Source organism: Zootoca vivipara, chromosome 11, assembly GCF_963506605.1.
Source record: "Zootoca vivipara chromosome 11, rZooViv1.1, whole genome shotgun sequence".
NCBI lineage: Eukaryota > Metazoa > Chordata > Lepidosauria > Squamata > Lacertidae > Zootoca > Zootoca vivipara.
Window position 1 is genome coordinate 53405821 of NC_083286.1, and position 19113 is coordinate 53424933.

At 46.4% G+C, this 19113-nt stretch overlaps 1 protein-coding gene across 1 annotated transcript; it reads right to left on the minus strand.

The window, feature by feature from the left end:
- Positions 1 to 422: 422 nt before the first annotated feature.
- SKA1 (spindle and kinetochore associated complex subunit 1) lies at positions 423 to 15508 on the minus strand. The gene is made up of 7 exons (XM_035100663.2): positions 15419 to 15508; positions 14579 to 14674; positions 12135 to 12259; positions 9866 to 9963; positions 8252 to 8389; positions 2023 to 2192; positions 423 to 1099 (listed from the first exon to the last, which is right to left on the minus strand). Exons 1-7 carry the CDS (start codon positions 15456 to 15458, stop codon positions 951 to 953), a joined length of 816 nt encoding a protein of 271 aa, XP_034956554.2. The 5' UTR covers positions 15459 to 15508; the 3' UTR covers positions 423 to 950.
- Positions 15509 to 19113: the final 3605 nt, after the last annotated feature.

Genomic DNA, 19113 nt, shown 5'->3' on the forward strand with positions numbered 1-19113 from the left:
GAGGATAGCTCAATCAGTAGAGCATGGGACTCTTAATCCCAGGGCTGTGTGTTCAAGCCCCGTGTTGGGCAAAAGATTCCTGCCATTGCAGGTGAGAGTAGATGATCCTTGTGGCTCCTTCAAAGATGGACTTTGAGGGGAGATTTGGTGGAAATGAGAGGTGGTATCATGGAGGTGTGAATAAAAAGTGGAACTTATGAACATAGGCCTACACAGCTCCAACGTTTGCTCATAGGACATTTCCATGCCTCTTACTTTTTGGTCTGGTTACGGTTTGTTGCTATCGTTCGTGAATGGCAGCAACCAGAATTGGACCCAGGGGAGGTCTGGCCTGGTGGGATGCCCTGATAAACAAAAGGCCCTACTGTTCACTCTATTAAAAAAACATACACCCAGGCTTTGTGTTTCAGCGGCGCACCTCCAACAAAGGCTTGTTCACCTCCTCTTTGGGATGTGGCAAACGAGATATGTCCATTAGAAGCAACCCAGAGACAAAAGAAAGTAGCAAGGATTCCGACTCGCCCAGTGCTTTAAATTCTTTATTGGCATTTCAGCAATTCCAAATCTCAAGCTTTGAACAATGGTTGAGAGGCAATTCTTGGTTCAACCTATTCGCTCCTTGCTTTGCTATAAAATGCAGATCAAGCTCAACAAGTAGAAACCCCAAAGCTGGGTGGGTGGGTGGGTGAGAGAATCGCACTCGCGGGATGTATAGCTTCATACCTTTGCAGAAAGATGAAAATCACAGATACAGTACTGTATTTTACGGATGCAAATGAAACCCACCTTCTCCAACAATAATGAATGAGGGTAGGAAGAAAGAGGAGCAAAGAAACAGCCTTGCCATGTAAAACTCCAAATGAAGTAAGGATTCTGTTTTGCGGCACAGTCCCGAGGAGCGGGGCAAGGGGGAACCTCCCACCGCAAGCCTCAAACATCCTGACAGCACCTCAGCAGATGGCGTAACGGACCAGGCGTGAGCCACGGATCTCTCGCAGTCTCTGGCAATGTCGCAAAATGGTCAGGATGCTGTGAAAACGCTTGTCTGCCTTGAGCTGTGTAAATTCTTCCACATCGGCCTCCACGATGAAGAACTGGCCTGCAAAGACACAATCCTGGTAGAGAGTACTTTACCTTTCATTTCATTCCAGTCCTGCTTTTCCTTGGATTGGTTTACTTTTTTTTTTTTAAAGTACGGTTATCCCCACCCAGAGATGGAAGGCAAGTAAGAAATCTTTTAAATACATACAGTCGTACCTTGGAAGTCAAACAGCTTAGTTCCCGAACGTTTTGGCTCCTGAACGTTGCAGACCCGGAAGTCACTGTTCTGGTTGGCAAACTATTTTTGGAAGCCGAACGTTCGGCAGGGCTTCTACAGCTTCCGACTGGCTGCAGGAGCTTCCTGCAGCCAATCAGAAGCTGCACTTTGGTTTTCAAGCATTTTGGAAGTCGAACAGACTTCTGGAATGGATTCTGCCCGACTTCCAAGGTGCGACTGTATTTTATACCCCTTGCCAATCCAAATGAATCTCAGAGCAGTTTACAAAAATTAAAAACAAACATTCAATTTGGAAGGGGTGGGAAGGAACTACTAGATATTTGGCCCCCCAATATGCATACAAGCAGGATGGGCCCACCCAGCTGTCAATCATCTGACATGACATCTGGTTGACTGACAGGTGGCAGCAGGACTGAACGCTCCACTCACTGGTTGATGAGCGAAGGGAGCAATCCTGGGTCTGCTTCACCAGCCGCTATCACAGGCAACTTGCTGGCAAAGCGGTAACTGGCAGGAATGAACCCCATTCCATTGCTGACTCACCCATCACTTGATCAACAGGGAATAAATGGTCTTACAGGCCAACATGGACCCCCAGTGAGCCAGGATTGGCCTGTCTGCCCACCCCTACACTGACTGGCAGCAGCTCTTGAGGGTTTCAGGCAAGAGTCCTTTTCCCAGACATACCTGGAGGCCAGGGATTGAACCTAGGGTTCAAACACATACACGGGAGTGAAAGCTACCTTTTGTATTCTTCGTTTCTTCTTCCTTGAATCTGAAGAAGAGGTTCCTCACAGCACCGGACATTGTCTTAGGGGGCTGGTTCATGATCTTGTACTTGCTAACCACGGCCTTGTTGATTTCCTGAAGGACTGCGTTGACTTGGTTGTATGTCAGGCGGCCTCGCATGTACCTGTGAGGAAGGAAGGAAACAGGTTCCCCTTACCTGGCACGTCACAAAACATGCAGAATTATGCCCAAACTTGCAGAGCCCCCCACCTTTCTCGGGGCAAATTCGTAACAGGAGATCACATGTTTGCGTACGAAACCCACGTTATCAAAAATGCAAGCGCGCGCACCTGCAACAATGGTCATGTGTGAAGCTGCAAGGCTGCTTCACCTGGATCAGTGGCAAAGGGAAGGTTGCACCTCTGCCTGAAGAAGCATTTACTGTAGTAATATTTTAGCACGCTGAAGGGGGAAAGAAACCATTGCTTAAAACTCTATGGTCATTGTAAGACCCCTCTAAGACCCTCCAAAAGATATGTGCACACAGCTCTGTATTAGCAGACAACATACCTGCAGTAGAAAAGCTTTCACCCAAGAAGTATGCACGAGCTTACATCTGCCCCACACCCTGGGGAATTTCCCCCTCTTCTTCCAGGTACACCCCTCCCCAAGGCAGCCGATCCTACAAGCGTTTCCAAGGTTAAGTGTCTCTGTGTGATTCAGTTTCAGAATGCTGGAAGCTGCCCAAGTGAGACAAATGGGTCCACCTAGCCTAGTTCTGTCTACACTGATTGGCAGCAGCTCTCCAGGGTTTCGGGCAGGGGTCTCTCCCAGGCCTACCTGGAGATCCTGGAAGCTGAGCTCTCAGCGGGTTTTAAAAAGTATAGTCCCCAGGATTTTTTGAGGGAAGCCAATATTGTTTAAAATGGTATGACACTGCTTCTAAAGGGATAGCGCAGATGGGGCCTTGATCTCTTGACTAGTCAAAAAGCCAACGCAATTCTGGGCTGCATCAATAGGAGTATAGCATCTAGATCAAGGGAAGTAATAGTACCACTGTATTCTGCTCTGGTCAGACCTCACCTGGAGTACTGTGTCTAGTTCTGGGCACCACAGTTCAAGAAGGATACTGACAAACTGGAACGTGTCCAGAGGAGGGCAACCAAAATGGTCAAAGGCCTGGAAACAATGCCTTATGAGGAACGGCTTAGGGAGGGAGCTGGGTATGTTTAGCCTGGAGAAGAGAAGGTTAAGGGGTGATATGATAGCCATGTTCAAATATATGAAAGGATGTCATATGGAGGAGGGAGAAAGATTGTTTTCTGCTGCTCCAGAGAAGCGGACACAGAGCAATGGATTCAAACTACAAGAAAGAAGATTCCACCTAAACATTAGGAAGAACTTCCTGACAGTAAGAGCTGTTCGACAGTGGAATTTGCTACCAAGGAGTGTGGTGGAGTCTCCTTCTTTGGAGGTCTTTAAGCAGAGGCTTGACAGGCATATGTCAAGAATGCTTTGATGGTGTTTCCAGCTTGGCAGGGGGTTGGACTGGATGACCCTTGTGGTCTCTTCCAACTCTATGATTCTATGATTCATTGATCTAAGTGTGACTTGGCCCAAGCTCAAGACCCCCCGAAAACAGGTGCCCGAGTTGCATATCACAGGTGCAAGTGCATCCATCTATAGGCAAAGGCACAGTAACACAGAAAGCAGCTTGTCCTAGGAACCAGAAAGTCCATTCCCGTGTCACATAGAATCAAGTCACGTGCAAAGTATATTAGACCAGATCTCCATATTATTTTACTCTCCCTTCCCCATGTTCTCCTTTCCCCGCTCTGGCATTTAATCAAAAGGAGATTGGACGTCAGCTGCCTGGAGAAAACTCAAGGTGGGGGAACCTCACATTTCAAGCATCGCTAAAGTATAAGGACAGCAAGCTAATAGATGTGAAAACATCCATCCACCCACACAGAGGGGGGGGAAAGGGCAAAAACTTGTGAGTTAATATATAAGAACGCGAGAGACCAAGACATGCCTACGGCAAGGAGGAGAAAGCACACAGGCTAAAAGAAGTGGGAGAAGAAGAAGAAAAATAAGAGATTATTGAAAAAGCAGGTGATATATTCTGTGCAGTTTAGCAGGGTATATTCAGCTCTTGATTCTGGCTCGAAACATGGAGGTCTAACACATAATAATGACAGTAAAAATGGATGTGTGTTAAATAGCTAATAAGGTCCAAGTTTTAACAGAGTCCTGTATACACAATATTGCTCTCCAGGGAATTGTACACAGGACAGGAGAGCGAGATTTGCCTCATCATAGCTGCTCGAAAGAGAAAGTAATAAAACTAAAGAACAAACACAGATTCTCTCTCTTGGAAGCAAGGAGACCCCACATTAGAAATATGAAGGGGGTGGGGAAATTTTGGGCAGCAGAAAGGGGGTTCTTCCCAATTTAGGCCTTTGGGTAGGGAAAACAAATTGTTCCTCAAGACTAATCTCCCCCATCCCTCGCCCCTAATAAACATACACAAATAGGACACCCTGGCTCAGTTGTTCACCTCTCCTCAAAACAGTGAATTGTCATTGAGGCTTCCGTGCACCCCTGGGCTTCAAAGGCAGCCTGAACACGGCTAACTTCAAGAAGGGCCATTGAAATGTTACTCCATAAGGGTAAGCCACGGTTAGAATACTGCAACACATTATACATGGGCTGCCTCTCCTCTGAAGATGGTTTGGAAACTTCAGCTGGTGCAGAATTCAGCAGCCAAGATGTTTTGAGCATAAAACGCCAATCCTGGCCCAATTGCACTGGCTGCCAATTAGTTTCCGGGCCCAGTTCAAAGTGCTGGTTTTGACCTATGAAGGCCTTAAGCGGCTCAGGACTGCAATACCTCAAGGACCACCTCTCCCTGTGTAAACTGAGCTGGACCCTACTACCATCAACCAAGGCCCTTCTTCGTGTGCCTTCTCCACCTGAGATCTGGGAGGTGGTGACACGGGAACGGGCCTTTTCTGCGTTGCCTCCTTGCTTGTGAAATGCTCTCCCCAGGGAGGCTTGCCTAGCGCCTTCGTTACATACCTTTAGACAAAAACATTCCTATTCTCCTAGGCCTTTGGCTAATTAAACATCTGTGGCCTTTTAAATTGGGGTGGGTGGGTTTATTGTTTTTGTCTGTTACTATGTGTGCATTCTATTTATCTCCCGCTTGGACTACTGCAATGCACTCTACGTGGGGCTACCTTTGAAGGTGACCCGGAAACTACAACTAATGCAGAATGCGGCAGCTAGACTGGTGACTGGGAGCTGTTGGCAGCCGCCGAGACCATATAAGACCTGCACTGGCTCCCAGTACGTTTCCGAGCACAATTCAAAGTGTTGGTGCTGACCTTTAAAGCCCTAAATGGCCTTGGCCCAGTATACCTGAAGGAGCATCTCCACGCCCATCGTTCTGCCCAGACACTGAGGTCCAGCACCGAGGGCCTTCTGGCGGTTCCCTCGTTGCGAGAAGCCAAGTTGCAGGGAACCAGGCAGAGGGCCTTCTCGGTGGTGGTGCCCGCCCTGTGGAACGCCCTCCCATCAGATATCAAAGAGAAAAACAACTACCAGATTTTTAGAAGACACCTGAAGGCAGCCCTTTTAGGGAGGCTTTTAATGTTTAATAATTATTTTATTTCATTTTTCTGTTGGAAGCCGCCCAGTGGCAGGGGAAACGCAGCCAGATGGGCGGGGTATAAATAATAAATTATTATTATTCTTTTTTTATACACCACCCTGTGATCCTTGAATAAAGGGCTGTATAGAAATTAAATAAACAAACAGAAATAACTTTTTTAAAAAAAAAAATCTTCCAATCGAGGGGCTGTGCCAATCTTACACTTTTACCCAGGTCATGCATCCACAGCAGTGAACAGAAGAATGGCTGCCAGTAAGAGCACAGAAAGAAGAAATGCCATGTGCACCTTCAGCAGCAAAACTGGACGCCTTCAACTGCCCCAGCTGCAACAAAACATGTCTCTCCTATATTGGTCTCTACAGCCACAGCAGGCGCTGTAACTCCCCAACAGTTTGACTTCAGCCTCAAAGGCACACCCTTCCATTGCCAACAACATACCATCAATAAGGACAATATAGATACACACACACACACACACACAAAAAAAACCCTTTCTAATTTTTCAGATTGTCATTGTATTTAATTGGTTTTAATACTGTCTTTTTAAATTGTTGTAAGCTGCCCTGGGAGCATGGTAAAGCATGGGTAAGGAATCCAATAATACATAAGTGTGCAGATCCACTTCTCATACCCATAAATGGTGAGGGGCATGTCAAGAGTGGTGGGCTCAAGCGACCTTTCAACCCCCCCATGTGTTCTTTGAATGTGGAGTGATGGGGGGGGCTACCTGAGCCACATCCCCCCAAAGAGAGACAGAAATGGAGGGAAGGAAATGCCAGGGAGCCTCAAACAGCCACGGCAAATTGCAACGGCAATCATGGGAAACATTAAGAAGGCATCTAGCGCTCCACTTTCCTTGACTCGGCTGCACCAGAAGAAACAAGGATGATTCCTGCTAAATGAAAAGAGAAGAGGGCAGTGGGGTTGGGGGGAGGCAGGAGGAGCAGCACTTTCTGAAATGGGAGCCGTGATTAATTCTGTCTCATTAATCGCCTCGTCCTGATGAGTCAGATGCCGCCGTGCAATTTGTTCATTACCCAGAGGACCTCGGAGCTCGACTGCATTAACTTTTCATTCAGCTCGGTATTACGCCAAAGAAGATGCGGAATAAATTAGGATCGCTTTTGTGAGAAGCAAAAGCCAAACACAAAAAGGGGTTCAGCTGCAGATTGTGTTGCATATATTCATAAAACTGTAGTTGGAAGGGGACCCAGTGAATCATTTATAGTCCAGTATTTCCCAAACTTGGGTCTCCTGCTGTTTTGGAACGACAGTTCCCATCTTCTCTGACCACTGCTCCTGCCAGCTAGGGACGATGGGAGTTGTAGTCCAACAACAGCTGGAGGCCCATGTTTGGGAAACCCTGATCTAGTCCAACCCCCTGCAAAGCAGGAATATGCAGCTGCGCCATACGGGGATCAAACCTGCAACATTGGTGATATCAGCACCATACATATACGTAACAAATTTGTGATTTTCCGATTTTTATTTTTTATTTCTTTTTACAGACACTTGTAATCCACTTATGGATCCTTGCTCCCTTTGAGGCAAAGGTGGCAAAGGTGGTTAAGATTTTCTCCCCTGTGGGCACAGACTTTCTGTCTCTTGGGGGACAGGCAGATCCAAGGAACAGGGTGTGGAGGGGGGGGGGAAATGACCGTTCCCCACGTAAAAGGGGAGGCGCATTTTGCACGGTCGCACGCAGTCCCCTAGGATGATGATGATGATTTTGTTATTTATACCCCGCCCATCTGGCTGGGTTTCCCCCGCCACTCTGGGCGGCTTCCAACAAGTAACAAAATACATTAAAATATCACAGATTAAAAACTTCCCTAAACGGGGCTGCCTTTAGTTGTTTTCTAGATGTCAGGTAGTTTTTTTTATCTCCTTGACCTCCGATGGAAGGGCGTTCCACAGGGTGGGCGCCACTACCGAGAAGGCCCTCTGCCTGCTTCCCTGTAGCTTTGCTTCTCACAGCGAGGGAACCGCCAGAAGGCCCTCGGCGCTGGGTCTCAGTGTCCGGGCTGAACAATGGGGGTGGAGATGCTCCTTCAGGTATACCGGACCGAGGCCGTTTAGGGCCAGCACCAACACTTTGGTCAGCACCAACACTTTGAATTGTGCTCGGAAATGTACTGAGAGCCAATGTAGATCTCTTAGGACCGGTGTTATGTGGTCTCGGCGGCCGCTCCCAGTCACCATTCTAGCTGCCGCATTCTGGATTAATTGCAGTTTCCGGGTCACCTTCAAAGGTAGCCCCCTAAGGCAGCCCTGGAAGTTCGGAGGCCGGCGCTGCCTTCCCGGGCTGGATACTGGTGGACTCTGCCCACGCAGTTACCTGTCCAATCCAGCTCGGGGAGGCGTTGCCGGGGGGATTGGCCAGGTAGGAGGAGGTAACCTTACCTGCACATGGCTGAAGCAGAGTCATTCCTGGGAAGCAGTCGATGGCTCCAGACAACCAGCAGATGGAGTGCCCACAGGCCTGAAAAGGTTGGCAACCGCTGCTCTCTGGCAGGTAAAACTTGGCTGCTAATTTCTCAGGTTAAGGGTGGGGACTGCTTACTTACGCAGGAATGCTTTCAAACTCCTCTTCCGTTAACAAGGATGCTTGTTTGATGCACCTGGACTCTTTCCCTGGCTTCTTCCCACCGGCAACCTCAGGATCTTTGCACTGCGCTTCAACCTTCGCCGTGATGCCCTGGGTGCTACAGAGGAAGTGGAGGCAGAGCCGACAAAGGAAAGCTTATCACGCAGGAAGCTACAAGCACCCTTGACAAGTTCCCTCTCTTTGCCACTTCAGATAAGTTATAGCTCATCTACCCCGACGGAGGCGGCAGATACAACAAAATGCGCTGCTTCCTTTCCTCCTGCCAATTTTTCACGGCAGAGCTGTTCAAGACATGAATTTTTTTCTTGAGAGAGAGAGAGATGGGGAGGGGGAAAATACAGTATCAAGTGCCAATGGCCTAAGAAGACATTAAAATGAACAAAAGAAAGCTGAACCAGGGATAGCACCCATCTGATTCAGATGCCACAACAAAATGATGGTTTTTGGCTGCCGAACCGAGTCCAGGGGGTACGTAGTGGCACTTGGCAGAGCGCTGGGTAAACCTCCCTTAACCATGGTTAGCTCAGCAAGATTTGATGCTTAACCGTGGTTTAGATCAGGGTGCCTTGCAGATGTGGCTGGACTGCAACTCCCATCAGTCCCCAGCCAGCAAAAGACAATGGAGTGTGCCTTCGTGGGTGAAGTCAAACCCACAGAATCGCAGCATCTACTACTGTGGGCTGCAGAAACCGGTAACTTTTAACTGCTGCCTCCTGCATCGTTTTTGCAGCCTTAGCAGCACCCAAGTGACCTCCCCGGGGAGCAAGCCTGGGCAGTGTGTAGGGAGGTCCTGGGCTGCCCAGATGACAAGACCGGTGTGGTTGCTGGTGTGGTCCAAAGGAAAGCAGAGCAATGCGTTTGGCACCAGCTTGGCTGCGGGAGTTGGCTGCACATCTTTGAGTCCATGCCCTAACAGAATAAACTCTAACCTCAGGTGTTCATCTCGAGAATTTCTATTTTGAAGTCAAGGAACTGCACAAATTGCATGAATGAAGAAAAGTCATGTTCTCATGCCTAGAACTAAGATATACCCTGGGATGGTTTGGGTATATTAAAATTTGCAAAATTAAGAGGTGCCGGTAATTCATCTAGCGATCCCTTTTACATTAAGTCACGTTAAAAGCAATTCAACCAAGAGGAACATCATTTCGATATCATACTTTATTTCTGAACACATCAATACTTTTTCAGATGGGTTATAATCTATTCAGTTTCACAAAATCTCCAATAAACTGTATTTTATCCCAGACCTTATTCGGTATGTAACAAAAACGAAGAGGCTGCTTTTCAACAAAGCTGTTCTGCCCTCATCTACCTTCTCTAATTATATTTGTGATTTTAATCATATATGTATGTCACATCCCAAATCCTTAACTAGTCTCTGAATGATGGAGGATTTTTCCTTTTCTGTTTCTAACTGCTTTGGGGGGGGGCTGCTGTCAAGCATCTCATAAAAGGTCTGCTTCAACCATTAATACTGAACATCGCTGGAAGAGCACACGGCTGAATCCCAAAGTATTGATGGCCTCTGCCTAAAGAACTGCAAATCCTGCCTTGGTGGCAGGAAACCTACCTGCTTGGGATTGGGAGTGCTCTGGGCAGGTGAATAGGCATGTTCTCCTCAAGATGCTGAGCTTCCTTGTAGTACCTCTCAATCGTTTCCTGAAGCTCCTGGAATTTGATGGATGTCAAGAGGAACAAAGGGGTTTTGTTTTTTGCTTTTATGAAAGGGGAACCCTGACCCTTCATAAACATCAATTACTATGGTCCTCAGTATTTTTTTTATGATTTAAATATTTTAGCATGTTATTAAAACTTATTTGTAAAATAGCAGGCTGGTCACGCAGCTTTAATGAATATGGTAACACAGGTCATTGAACAAAAAGGAGGGAAATGTAATCCCGGTGAGGTTGGGCTGAACAAACACAAGATGTGTAACACGAGCTAGACCACAGATCGAAAAACTGTGCATCGTTCAAGCAACCCCCCTCCAAACGAAGGCTGCAACATGGCAACAGATTTTGCAAACATCTCTCTTCTCAGCTACCACTGCATCAGCACTGAGCAGCAAATAATCCTGTTGGGATCTGCCATCCTGGAAAAACGTCTAAACACCGTCTCATGAGAAACCCCCTTTCTCGGATCCTTATTCAACAGGCGATGCAAAATCTAGGGTTCTCTGTTCTCTGAGATATTCTGCTTTCATATGCACTGCCTCAGATTTGCGAGAACACCAAGAATCTTCCACGGTTATCAGTATTCCAACGCCACAGTTTGGAAACGCGATCTTGTGAAGGGCTACGGCCACGTTTAGCGAAATATCCCTGTGACTCATGCTTTAAATTAATTTAACCATGCCATAAGTGAAAGACTCCGAATGATTCCCATATGCCTTTTGAGTGGTTCTGGAGCGGATTCTCCCTCTGATTAGCTCTTTTTGCAGCCTCAAATTTAAAAGCAAGCTTTCTAAAGAGAGCTCGTACAAGGGAAGATAAATCCTCATGTCGTTTCAGCTCGCCGTGCCTGCATATATTAACCCACACATAGGGTTGATGTACCCAGCGCTAAAAGAGGAAAGCTTCACCTGGAGGTGGGAAACTATTTTCAGCCTGGGGGCCACATTCCTATCAGGGCAACCTTCCGAGGGACACGTGTCAGCAGTGGGCGGGGCCAGAGGAAAATGTGGGCAGAGCCACACATGCAAATTTTTACCTTTTAAGCCTAGTTTCTATGCGCTCCTCTATCTGCCACCCAGGCAAGCAAGAATTCCAGCCAGGGAGAAGGACCTGGGGTGCAAAGCAGAGCCCGTGAGGGAGAGTTTCAAGGGATGTGGAGGGCCGTATCCCGCCCTCACATCATGGTGTTCAGTGCACCATTCGGTAGGCCTAATCCTGAATTACCTCAGGATTAATGTTCAAAGCACCATGCTTCAGAGTCATAAAGCTTTCTTGGCACCTCCTTTGGCACAGGAACGTTTTAAAGACTACAGATGCAGACCCTGTTTTACAGGATCTCGTGGTGGAGGCGGGGTTTGTGGGTGTGGCGCTTTGTTGTGGCTAATCCCTGTGACTGCCCCCATGTGTCCCGATCCATGAACTATTCTGTTTGTCCCCCCCCCCTCCGTGACCAGCGTATCTCATGACGTTTTGAAGGATGGTATTTATTTTTGTCTTGTGGTTATTTGGTGGGGGATTTGGGGGTGGTGGTAGTGGTGCTAAATTGTAAAGTAAAAACCCCTTGCCGTGCCCCCAAGTGCATTGCTGAGGGTTATTTCCCCCCTGGGCCTAGTGGGGGCCTGGCAGGGGCCTACATAAAACAAAGGCTGTGCTGCGGTCTGTGATCCGGGCGCTCACCCTCTTTCCCCCCCCCCCGGGCCTAGTGGGGGCCTAGGGGTCTGATAATGGCCGCCTTGGTGGTTTCAGTTGCTTGGTTGATGATGTCATTTGGTTTGTGGGTGTGGCTTAGATTTCACAGGAAAGGAGGGGGTGGAGGAGGCTTTTACGCCACTCAAGGGTGCTGTTTGACTTGGTGGAAAACCAGGTTTCTACCTGCCCAGATGTGAGTTGTCGGGGATTTTTGTCTCCAACAATGCTCGGGGAGTGGCCTGGATTGTTGTGTCAAAATTTCAGGACGATCGGTCAAGTGGTTACGGAGAAAAGTTCGGCCGACACTTTCAAGATTTTTACATTTTTATATAGATATATATATATACAAGTTTTCCCACCTTATGTATGCAAACTTATTTACACAAGCATGGAAACATCTCAAATAAGCACCGGCTTATTTACAACGCTAGAGAGATGCCCCCATTTAAACAAAAGTCCCCTTTTAGCATTGATTACCTTGAGTTGACTCTGCTGGTTCTCCTGATGGTTGACTACTATCTCCAATTTATTGAGGATTTTGTTTAAAAGCGATACCTCATGAATTATCTTGCTAAGCACCGTCTTCAAAGATGGTTCCTGGTCTGACAAATAAGGCAGGCAAGTCATTGACATGGAAAGAGAGAAAGTTCCCACAGGAAAATTCATTGTAGGTTAAATACATACTTCTCTGTCATCTCCTAAAATTCCACACCACGACAACTACCCTTCTCTCAGGAGGTTGCGAACTCTCCTTCCTTGGAGGTTTTTAATCAGAGGTTGGATGGCCATCTGTCATGGATGCTTTAGCTGAGATTCCTGCATTGCAGGGGGTTGGACTAGATGACCCTCAGGGTCCCTTCCAACTCTACAATGCTATGATTCCCAGGAGTACCCCAACCTCGCTTCAGCCTCTGGCAAATACATCCACAAGTGGCTTCTTATTGCCAGTTTGATCCGTTTACATACAGCATTTTCCTGAAAAACATTGTGCTCAAAGTGGTTCGCAAAAAAGAAATAGCGTAAACATGACACCGGTAAAGCAACCACAATAAAATAAAATCCCTACAGCATAAAGCTAACAATTAAATAATTAACAACTTATTTAAAGTTTAGCAAATATTTAAGTGGGCATAAAGGTAAAGGGACCCCTGACTATTAGGTCCAGTCGTGACCGACTCTGGGGTTGCGCGCTCATCTCGCATTATTGGCTGAGGGAGCCGGCGTATAGCTTCCAGGTCATGTGGCCAGCATGACAAAGCCGCTTCTGGCGAACCAGAGCAGCACATGGAAACGCCGTTTACCTTCCCGCTGTAGCGGTCCCTATTTATCTACTTGCGTTTTGACGTGCTTTCGAACTGCTAGGTTGGCAGGAGCTGGGACCGAGCAACGGGAGCTCACCCCGTCGCAGGGATTCGAACTGCCGACCTTCTGATCAGCAAGCCCTAGGCTCAGTAGTTTAGCCCAGATAAGGCCTACCAATAGGAGGTCAGTTCAGAATAGCCATAAAAACCTAAGAAGAGCCCTTCTGAATCAGGTCAGAGGCCTCATCTATTCCAGCAACCTGTTCTCCCAGTGGCCAAGCAGATGTCTTGCGGATGTCTGCACAGGAACTTCAAATTCCAAAGCTGCTCCAAAGCACTAGTGCCTAGTATATACAGTGGTACCTCTACTTACGAATAACTCTACTTACGAATGTTTCTACTTATGAATGGAGCTCCGTCCGCCATCTTGGATCCGGTTTAGATAGGATTTTTTTCTACTTACGAATTTTTAGATAGGGTTGCTTCTACTTACGAATTTTTTCTCCCAATGCATTCCTATGGGATTCGACTTACACTTTTTTTCGACTTACAAATGTGCGTTCGGAACGCATTAAATTCGTAAGTAAAGGTACCACTGTATATCCTTTCTGCTGAAAGCATCAAACTGGTATGCAACCTTATGGCTACAACAGGCATCCTACAAAATGAAGTGGAGGACAGCCTTGCTGTGGAGGAGATGGCACCCAGCAACATGGTTATTTTTTCCTCCTCCTTAAAAAGACAAAGGAGACAACGACCAAAAAAGCCACAAATTGCCTGGCTAAATGTGCACTCCAGCAGCACAGGAGAGGGGCAGGCACAGCAGAAATCAAGGGCACAACCTCTATTGTTAAAGGCTTTGAGACGCAGCTGCATGTTTTTCTTCCTTTTGCATCTTGCTAAGAAAGAGCATAGGACACAGAAAAAATTATGGTGCTGGAGAAGACTCTTGAGAGTCCCATGGACTGCAAGAAGATCAAACCTATCCATTCTTAAGGAAATCAGCCCTGAGTGCTCCCTGGAAGGACAGATCCTGAAGCTGAGGCTCCAATACTTTGGCCACATCATGAGAAGAGAAGAATCCTTGGAAAAGACCCTGATGTTGGGAAAGATTGAGGGCACAAGGAGAAGGGGACGACAGAGGACGAGACGGTTGGACAGTGTTCTCGAAGCTACGAACATGAGTTTGACCAAACTGCGGGAGGCAGTGCAAGACAGGAGTGCCTGGCGTGCTATGGTCCATGGGGTCACGAAGAGTCGCACACGACTAAACGACTAAACAACAACAAAACCTGGATCGGTGAGAACTCCTGCCCAGCGTAAGAGGAAACAACCACAGAAGAAAAACTGACTTTGGAAAATGTTCTCAAAATTATGCAGGCATGAAACATCCCTGCTCACTTCGTAGCCATGTAATTGGCAAACCACATTCCATGTGTTTATACAAAAAAACCCCAACTGTTCCAACCTAGAGGATGCCAGGCTTGAAAGACACTTGGTCCAGCTCAGTAGGGTTATTTCTCTCATGTGCCTCTCAAACTTTCATACATGTTTTGCTGAATCCATCTCACCAACTCAGCCCGCCAACACATATGCCCAGGAAACATTAAACCACCTTACCTATTTTTCTCAGCTGAAGTGACTTTTTGATATTTGAAATCTTTGTGTTCATGTGAGAACACAAGTCGTTAAAATCTGAAGTCAAATTACATTTTTCTGAAACGAAAAAAAGAGAGTAAAAGTTAATTCTAAAGGCCACTACAGCTATTCTCCCCCTCCCCTTCTTGTAAGGTTGTAAGGTACACAACATTATAGCAAATCAGCATGTAGTTAGGGCCTTGCATGCAAAAGGTTCCCAAACTGAACCTCTGGCATCCCTTGGAAAGAACCGGGAAAGGCTCCCTGACTGAAAACCCAAAGGGCAGCTGCCAACCAGTGCGGGCTATATGAGCTAGGTGGCATAAGGCACTTATTCTGTCCATGTTCTTGGTGAAGTTATTCTTCTTCGCTAGCGGGGGGGGGGGGGGGGCGGCGGCGGCTGCTGCTCTCCTCTTTTTAATAGTGTTACCAGTACTGTCTACACAGGAAGCAGATGATGATCCTTTATCGTTCCTTTTTCCGGCGCCTGCCAAGAACGTTTCCTGTTCAGATAAGTCTAACCCAGGTGCTTAGAAAAGCTGAGCAATTTAGCTTCTGCATGTTGTGAATTTTTCTTGATTTTGTTTTTTGCAATCGATTCTGAGGGGTGGGTTGTTATTGTTGTTTCCAAACAAGCACTGGATATTTTTTTTAAGAATAAAGTAAAATAAAGTAAAGCCTGTGTTCATTTGCAACAGGCCTCCAGGAAGGACCCATGTATTCTCCCCGACCGCTGGGGCTCGAACCTGAGACTGTCCTGCAGGCAAAGCAGCCCTACCACTGAGCTCCGGCCCCTTTGCCCGCGTTAAGTCGCTGCCTCACCGTCACTAAGCTCCAGGGGTGCCTCCGCCTTGCCCTCCATATCCAGGTCCGCAGCAGAGGCGTGGACCCACCTTCCCGCAACGCCGCTAGAGAGGCTCTCTGGATTCAAACCGCCCGCGCAATCAGCTGGACGCACCACGCCTCTCGCGAGAACAAGTAAAGTCTCGCGGGCATGTTGCGGGTCCAATCAGGAAAAAAAACTTTTTCCGCCATAGAGCTAAGGAAACAAGTAATTCTAGAGTGACACATTAAGGAAGCAAATAAAGCTTAGGGTGGAGCGACGCACTGCATAGAGATAAGAATGTAGAGTCGCACACGGTTCTGGTTGGCATGTATATTTTTCTTTTTTAATTTAAACAACCATTAAATAACAATCCAGCTTCACAGGTGCTCTGCCACATAAAGCCACATAACAGGTAAACGGTTTTTATTTAAATCGGCTTCAACACAACCGTTAAGGGCGTTTTATGCCCGCCTTTAGACATTTGCATGCTTGGTTGGAGAACTCGGCCGTTTTGTATTTTAATTTACTTATGCGCGTTTTTAAAAGTAGGAATACTTGGCTGCGCAGTTGCTTTTCTATTAGTTTTGCTTTTCATTTGCGTTGGAATTATTTTATAAATAGGAGCCCGTTGCAGAGCCTCAGGAACTAAGGTTCAGTGAACTGCAGCTCGGAAAACAAGGGATATCCGTGTGAATGACGTTTTCATTTGTATAGGCTTGCTACATTTCTATCGCATCAAGAATCTGGAACTTGTCACTGATGTCTCCAGCCCGGTTTCTGCCCCCTACTTCGACCTTCCATGCCTCTGCGCCTACTTACTTGTTCTTAGGGGAGTTTGGGGGTGTGGGAGAGGGTTGCACATTGCAACTGTTGAAAAGACCTGATTTAATTCCTTATTATTATTATTATTATAGCAGCAATGGAGGATGAGTCAAAACCGATCAGGAAGTCCCATCTCAAATAACATTTGCTGTTCATCTACATGGTAAATCTATGGGTAAATCTACGAGTGAGGTCCCTCTATCCATTGGCGACTCTAACCTTAAAATCCTAGCAACTATAGATTCAATTTCAGAATACCATTCCCCAGTTCCAGTCTACAATAGAGATACAAATCATAGAGATAGAGATACGACCCATCTCGCCTCTTTTTCTGCTATAAGAATTGCACAACCGTAGTTGTTGACACTTCCAGGAATATCGACATCGCAGGGATGTCAAGTGCTAGACTCGTCCACAGAGGAAATATTAGTCTTCGTAAAGAATCAACGGATAATGGCGATGTTCCATTGTCACCAGAAATGCAGGATGTGTCAACTCTTATTGATTTTTCTAAGGCTCCTTGTCCTGCGTTCTGGTGACGCGTGGCTAAGAACCGGAAGTGAAGGTGTCTTTAATGTACTGTACCTCTAGGAGGAGCGCGCGCAGACCAACTCTATTGAAAGTCCCTCCCCCCTCGCTAAGGAATAAGAGGAGGCGGAGCCATTAACGTCAGGAAAGTAAGGCTCGATGTTTGCAGGCGCAATTTCCGAGTTATGTTTGAAGCCCCGCCTAATATCTTCTTGAGTGGCAATGGGGGGAAGCTGCTCACAGAAGAAATCTAGGAATTTATCCTTTGGAATCATTTAGCAGCACTGCGCCCCGTTTCTCGCTCCCTCAACGTGGAAACATTTTTATGTACTTTCGAAGTGACCCAATTGGGGAAATGGCATAAAGAAAGGGGTCAACTGTACTCTTGCCTCAGTGCCACAAATCCAGTCTAGTTCAGAGTGATCTGCGCTAGACATTTAAATCAGTATCTTATTTTATTTTATATTTATGATTTTCAGTTATATACATTTCAGTAGTTTTACAATCATTCTAACGTTTCAAAACTTGACTTCCTCCTCTTTCTGAGGTTCCTTAAATTTATTTATTTTTACATTTCCTGCATATTCTAAATTAAGATACAGTAATTTAATCTTTTATTCTACTTTAAATATACGCTCTTGTGAAACCGCAGATTATTACAATAATCCTGCCAATGCCCTTATCTGTTTGCTGTAAATAGACATTTAAAACAGTATCATGTGACGAGATGGTTGGACAGTGTTCTCGAAGCTACGAACATGAGTTTGACCAAACTGCGGGAGGCAGTGCAAGACAGGAGTGCCTGGCGTGCTATGGTCCATGGGGTCACGAAGAGTCGGACACGACTAAACGACTAAACAACATGTGACTTTAAAGTCATGGCTTTCTCTGCCCCCCCCCCAAAAAAAGCCTGGGAACTGTAGTTTGTTAAGGGTACTGATAAGATTTAGGCCACCTCTGTTCCCCTCAAAGAGCTACAGTTTCCAGAATCAACGGTGGAAAGGCATTGATTGGTAAACCGCTCTGAGAATTGTAGCTCTGGAGGGGAGTAGAGGGTCCAAACAACCCTCATGAACTGTTTGTCCCTAGCTGCAGATCGTGGTTAAGGAGGGAGATTAACCGTGGTCCCAGCTGCATGCCAGGTCAAACGTTGGCTTAGCTGCCTGCGCCACAGTGCCATGCCAAAAGGACTGGGAAGGAACTAAGTGGGTGCCAGTTTGTCTCTCAGAGTCAGCGCATTTGCATGGTTCCGGAAAGCTATAATTTTGCTTGCTGTGACAGGTGAAGCAGGTCTCTTGCTTCTCTCTTAATATGATTTCTCCCCCCATCCAGCCATTTCATTCTCTTTAAAATAAAACATCATGTAATTAACCATTATTTATTTATTTATTTCAAGTTAAAAAGGAACTTATTTATCTATAGTCATGATATTCCTGAAGCCCTCAAGGTGTCTGGGAAAAGGAGGTGCCATTTTATTTTTCAAGAGTACGTATGATAGCTAAGTTGTTCCACTGTTCACAAAAGCGCAAAGGACGCTATATGTATTAAATAAATGTGACACCAGAAGCAAGTAAAACAATGCACAGCATAAATAAAGCCTGCTGCACCATATTTTATGATGCACTTGCAAGTGGCTGTTCAAATCGTATTTGTTTGGTATGGTTTCTCAGTCTCAAAAGTTATAGGATTCAAGTGTGCTCCAATCACTCCTAAAGTTGTAGCGCTAAACGCTTAACAAATTCCCACATTGAATTGCAGTGTGTACGGGGTTGCTCCCCCCGACATAACGCTCCCAGTCCAGCCTGGAGATTTCATATGCATTCTGGTGGTTTGAGATATGGCATGGGATTGATTCAGTGCAAACGTCAACAAGGCAAGTGGCTGCAAGCACGGATCTCAGGGTCACACAGTCTTAATCCAGACACCGTCTAGTGCTATCAGTTTTTATACTGCTGGTCACTTCATCTTGCGTGAAAAGCTGCTGTTGGTGTGAATTAGATAATCAAAGCTGACATCCGTAGCTTTTTACTTGTGTGCACAACATGCAAAAGCTTCATCCCTCCACGCTTAAGAGTCTAGGGAATGTGGATGGTGGTATGTTGACATTCACATCTGAATGCTGATAGTCCCAGGTGAAATTTGCAGCTGTCCAAAAACTCCACCAGCAAATGGCAACACTCACCTAAAATCTATCTCTTATTTTGCAGTGCTCACGTTCAAAGAAGTGAGACGAGATTCACAAGATTCTTCTCTGACTGTCTTTCACTGCTGAATGCTGAAAACCTTATCCTGCATTCAGAACACCCAGCAGGCAAGGGAAAACACACCGAGTCCTTTAACA